The 6000-nt window shown below is 37.1% G+C and overlaps 1 protein-coding gene across 1 annotated transcript in view; it reads right to left on the minus strand.

Annotated features, from left to right (window-relative positions):
* Positions 1-1640: 1640 nt before the first annotated feature.
* LOC117120463 (GATA zinc finger domain-containing protein 14-like) overlaps positions 1641-6000 on the minus strand; it is a 28083-nt gene continuing 23723 nt past the window's right edge. Inside the window, exons 13-15 of the mRNA XM_033265490.1 lie at positions 5645-5997; positions 2032-2256; positions 1641-1942 (exon numbers count right to left, since the gene is read on the minus strand). Coding sequence (XP_033121381.1) covers positions 1641-1942; positions 2032-2256; positions 5645-5997 — 880 coding nt within the window. The remainder of the gene's footprint in view (positions 1943-2031; positions 2257-5644; positions 5998-6000) is intronic.

Raw genomic sequence — 6000 nt, forward strand, 5'->3', positions numbered from 1 at the left:
TCTTCTATGAATTCGTCTACTTCCCATAAATCAGAGAAGTAATCAACTGTGATTAAATAATCTCGTTGGTGAATAGTAAATAGATCTTTATGTTGCCATCGTTCGGTGGGGAGTTCCCACGTCATCATACTCGCCTTCTGTTGCTTTAGTCTTGGTGCATTACAAATATCACAACTGCTTACCAAATATTTGATTTGGGATGCCATTCCATGCCAAAACAAACTATCTTTTGCTCTTCTTATGCATGCTTTATCTCCTTCATGACTGCTATGTGCTTTTTTGAGCAATGATTGCATAGTCTGTGGTACAATTATATGTTGCCCTTTATACAAAATACCATCCTGCATTGTAATTTCATCATCCCGGAAGGCTAAATAAGCTTGTAATGTCTTTGGCACGTCAGATGTTACCTCAGGCCATCCATGCTGGACTATTAACATTAATTCCATCAGATTGGCATCTGCTTTGATTGCATTTTGAAGTAGCAGTTGTGTGCTTCTGCTTACATTCATATATTCAATTTGGTTGATGTGTTCTATTTCACTACATATCTGCATCTTATTACTGTTGTTTTTCAAGAATGCACGGCTCAGGAAGTCAGCAATTAACATATCTTTACCCGGAATGTGTTGAAGCGTAAGTTCATACTTCTGTAATCTCAATACCATTCGATGCAACCGTTTTGGTGTGCTGTTTATTGGTTTCTAGAAAATAGGTATTAGTGGTTTATGATCTGTCTGTACATTAACCATGTCTCTGCTGTAAATAAATTTTATCAAATCGCTCTAAAGCCAAGACAATAGCAAGGCATTATTTCTCTATCTGAGCATACTTTTTCTCAGTCATCGTTAATGCTTGTGAGGCAAAGTAGTCTGGCTGACAGCCTTGTATTAATGTAGCTCCAAGTGCATGCTCTGATGCATCACACTAGATAGTTACTTCCTCATTTACGTCATGGTACCTGAGTATTGGTGCATTTGTGCTCATTATCTTTAGCTTATTCCAAGCTTCCTCGTGATATTTTAGCCATTCAAAGTGTGACTGCTTGTCTGTTAACCGTCTCAAGGGTTCTGCAACATCTGATAATCGTGGCAAGAACTTTGATAGATATGTCACACACCCTAACAGTAGCTTATTTTGAGTCAGGCCTTGGCATATGCACTATAGCTGTTATTTTCTCTTGATTAGGTAGAAGCCCATCATGGGAAATAATGCGTTCCATGTACCTGATTCCCTGAGTCCCAACTTGGCTTTCTTCATGTTCAGCTTTAAGTTTACTTGTCTAGCCTTATTTAGGAATGCTCTTAGGTTTGCATCATGGTCGTCCTTTGCTTCCTGATCTGTTTCTCCATATCCATATATCAGAAAATCGTCAGCAATGACTTCAACACAATGTAAATCTTCGCTTATCTCATGCTGTCGTCTCTGAAATTCTTCAGGTGCTGTTGATATACCAAATGGCATTCTGTGGTATCTGTACCGCCCAAATGGTGTTCCAAATGTAGTTTAAAAACTACTTTTTCTGTTAGCTTAACCTGCCAAAAATCATCCTCGGCGTCAAGAACACTGAAGATTCTGGCTCTGGCTAATTTTGGTAACATATCTTGAACGGTGGGCATCATATAGTTTCCTAGGTTTTTTTAACCAACAACCATACTACTGAGCCAATCCGTAGGTTTAGTTACCTTCTCAATGATACCTCTTTGTTCTAAGTCTAGTAGTTGAAATTTGAGTTCATCTTTAATAGCAACTGCAACTCTTCTCGGTCGGTTTTTCACTGGTTGTATGGATTCATCTATTTCTATCTCGTATGCACCTGGTAGGCAACCAAGTCCTTCGAACACATCGCTATACGTATCTAGTATGCTCGTGATACTATCTTGAACTGTAGCCTGATGGATGTCTTTTGCCCCTATTATTAAGCCCATTTCTAGCGCTTTAGCTGTAGAAATTAAAGTTGTGCTGTGTGCATTATTTATAATGTAAGCTTGTATTCATTTTCTTTATATAGGCATTTTAGCTCTACTTCACCATGCACCTTTACCTCTTGGTCATTGTACATCTTCAGTTTGGTACTGGAATGCTTTAATTCTATGTTCCTTTCTATCTTATCAAGTTCATCTTGAGACATTATACAGCAGGATGCTCCTGTGTCTATTTCGCATTCAATATTTGCGGATGTAGCTGATGAAGATTCTACTTGGAGTGTTATCATCAGCTTCTTGTCACCATTGTTGTTGACAGCTCCTTCACTCTCTAATTGAAAGTTTGATTCTGATGATGAATCTTCAAATCTTCTTCAATTTGATGTGTTCGAGTTGTACGTCTCTGTTTGCCGTGTGTGGCTTGCTTAGTATTTCTCACACACAGGCGGGAAATTTTTTTATTTTTTCAAATTTTGTGCATTTTGTTCCATAGGCTTTGCACTTTCGTTTTCGTTTCAGTGTTTCCACAGGCTCGGCAATTTTTAATCACATGCTTTGACGACATACATTTTTAATAAGTGTATTTCTTTGGATTATGCTTGTTCTTGTGCTTCACATAATTTACTGTGCTTTGATCTTCTACGTCATTGATTGGATCTGGTTTTTTGTAGCTTCACTTATTTTTATGACTGCTATTGAATCCTTTAAGGACGCAATTTCTTTCTGTCTTAATATTCTGGCTCGAGCAGCACTATTCTTTTGCTACTAGGACTAATTGGTCTCTTATCATGTCATCTTCTACTGCTTCGAACTTCCACGTTCGAACTAGGTAACGCAATCGATCAACATACTGCCCAATACTTTCGCTCTGTTGTTGAACTGCAGTATAAAAATTGTATCGTTCAAACAAGCTATTATTTTGTTTAAGGAACTGGTCATCTAATAACATGACAACATACAACTTTTATTATGTCGACTTGTCAAGATAACCTATCTTGTCATGACAACAAAACATATCTATCTCGCCATGTCGACATGATATGTATATTATGTCGACTTGACAACATAATTATCTTGACAAGTCGTCAAGTCGAATGGCACTTAGGTGCTTCCGTACAATTACTACTAAGAGATCCTACACGATATTACGGTCTATTGATGTTCGATCATTCCGACCGTCGAGCATGCGCAGAACTAGATTTGTTAGGAGCGTCAACAGGACCATACAGAAAATAGAACAGGATATGGCAGGACCTGGGTAGTGTGGAAATGACAGACGAAGCTTCAGATCTATTTACAGCATGCGCAGTATCTCAGTTTAAGCATTTCTTGGTAACGAAAACATTGATATCAAGCTCAATTTACCGTTGAAAGGTATGTTTTATTGTTTTTATAGCATATTCTTTGTTAAAAACTATATTTATTGGATTTATCAATCGTTCCTGTAAATGAGACCTGTCTTGTTTGACAGAATAGATATTGTTTTAAATTAATTTATTGATTTGAACTATGCCAAATTGTGACTATTTTCATTCAAAATACCATTAATTTTGCCGATTTCGCTGTCAATGACAATTTTACAGGCTATACTAGGCCTACCAGGTAGGGCGTAGACCAAGTTCACTCGAACATAGCAGTAGGCACCTAATGAGGGGGCGGGGGTAAGGGAGAGTGGGTTGGTGTATTTTATTATGGAGTTTAGTTATGTAAGGTTGATAGCTACCCCAAACAGGCCTACTGAAATAATTTTTACTTAATAACGTACATATGGAAGGTATATTATTTTTAAATTCACGTTTTAATGATTATTTCTTTCTTTCCTTTTTAATAAGAGACCTAATGTTATGCTGATTTGTGTTTCAGCTGCTCGTCATAGTGGTAACTGCACAAATGCTAGAGACCAGACCAACCAACACCATGTTGTCTGATGATGAAACCTTTGCCGAAAGAAAACATTAACGATCGTCGAGGCAAATACAGTTTGGAACATAATGTAGAAGTTTGTTTCAAATGTAGATTTAATGATCAATAAACAATATTTTTAAAAATGCAGCACCATATCAAAATATAAATATTATCTTCATTGTTCATTAGAAAATTCTGTTTTAGTTACAAATTAGAGAAATCAATGAACAGCATCTGTACAGAATAGATAAATTCAGTATAAAATCACATAATGTCTCATAGTATTTGTTCATTGTGAATCTCCGAGTTGAAATTAAAAGATATTTGATGTACAGCAGCAAATCAAAATAAAATCAGTATTAATTTGGAGGATGTTGATGTTCGAAGACGCTCGTGCATACTAAATAGGCCGTAGACATGCAGGGGCATTGGCCTAGCATTGCTCGAAAAATCTCAATGTTTGGGGCTATCTTTTGAAGCATTAGCTAACCAATGTCAAAACTCTAAATCTCAATATCCAATCAATTTGGTGTAGTTATTGGCATTCCAACCAACATTATTTAACCCAAACACTCCGAGGAAGCTACCGAGTTCACACTGCATGTTTATACAAAATTGATACCCACTATACGTTACGTGACCACAGATTCTTATCAGCGCGGTCGGAATGATCGTCAAAGGACTGAATTCATATTGTTTCTCCAGTTTACTATAATACCTCCATGATCGAACAGAGATAGTTCTCCTAATTTCTGGAGCAAGCTCGTCTTTAAAAAAATGAAATGTGTCGTTAGGTCAACTATGGCAAACAACCTTCAACTTTGCCCGAAAATGGGTAAATAAATCAGAAAACTTAAGTTTAAAGGCATTAATATCGATGTCTTTGTATTTAATATATGCTAACTTTTTTCTCTCAAGTGGTGGCTTGGAGATGTCAATCGTCATATGAAGAATAATGTGATCAGAAATACGATGCTGTTGAAAATGTGAATAAGAGATAAGACTACGATTGAAGATCGAGAACATGGCCTTGCCTATGTGTGGGTGTCTCCTGTCTCCTGGAATTAACAAGTAAGAACCTCTCGAGAAGTGTACCAAACTCAATTAAAAACTGACGTTCTGATTCTGCAATTAAAAAATGAAATTCGAAGGAACACCACTGAAAGTGTAACCTTCAGGCTCACAGGAACTAAAGACACACCGTGTTATGTCACGTCACCGACGCATACGAGGTTTCGCGATTTGTCGGAGCTGAGCCGGCAAGGTTGAACCAGAGGTGCATGAGTGAATCAATAGCGATTACTATAGTAATACTATAGCGATTGTATGGAAACATTCGTCCAAAATATATTTTTTTAATGGAAAAAAAACAAAAGAAAATTACATTCAAATTAAAATCTGAGAGTGTCATTTCTGGTCATCTAGAGCTTCCATAACCATATGTTTTCTTACTTCTAGACCCTCTGTTTGTTAAAGTCCCTCCCTGGGTGCCCTCTATAAGAAAAAGACACATAGGCCCGCTTGTTGACATCAGGATTGTGTGCATTGTCTGGCCTGCGTTGACCTGTGTACTGCACGAAACAGACATGATTTTAAATCAATATGCTCAGTTAGTGTAGACAGAAATTGTACATAATGAAATAGCAAAACTCGTAAATGTTATTTTTGAATTCCATAAACATTTTTTGAATAAATTTCAAATCTGAATCGACTTATGTGACACCAAACAATAACAACAAAATACACACCAAGACACGAAAAGTTGTGTAAGGCGAAATGACATGAGATTGGAGTTCATGCGTCTCCCTCCTTACCTTTGCTTAGTTCCTGGTCCATCTCTTGCAAGCTTACACTATCTGTTTCTTTATCAGGTTGTGTTAGGTCTTTGGCATCAGTGAAAGATTTCGGAAGGATCAGACTATCTGAAAATTGAAAAGGAGTGCCACGTTTGATCTTCCCAGCTTCTTCTTCAATGTGAAGCCTCATTTTGTCATCTTTTAGAGTTTGCAACCAAAACTCCATAAAGCTTTTTTCTGCACGATACAATTTCCCCGTAATGAAAATTTCATTAAAGAAGAACCAAATCAATGGGGGTTGTACGTCCACAAATCCCAACTCACACATACACTTCAAAATACGTGTAATACGTTGCCAGTTATGGTAAGACCTG

This window comes from Anneissia japonica, unplaced genomic scaffold, assembly GCF_011630105.1.
Source record: "Anneissia japonica isolate Jap-2015-1 unplaced genomic scaffold, ASM1163010v1 scaffold287781_len67199_cov139, whole genome shotgun sequence".
NCBI classification, from domain to species: Eukaryota; Metazoa; Echinodermata; class Crinoidea; order Comatulida; family Comatulidae; genus Anneissia; species Anneissia japonica.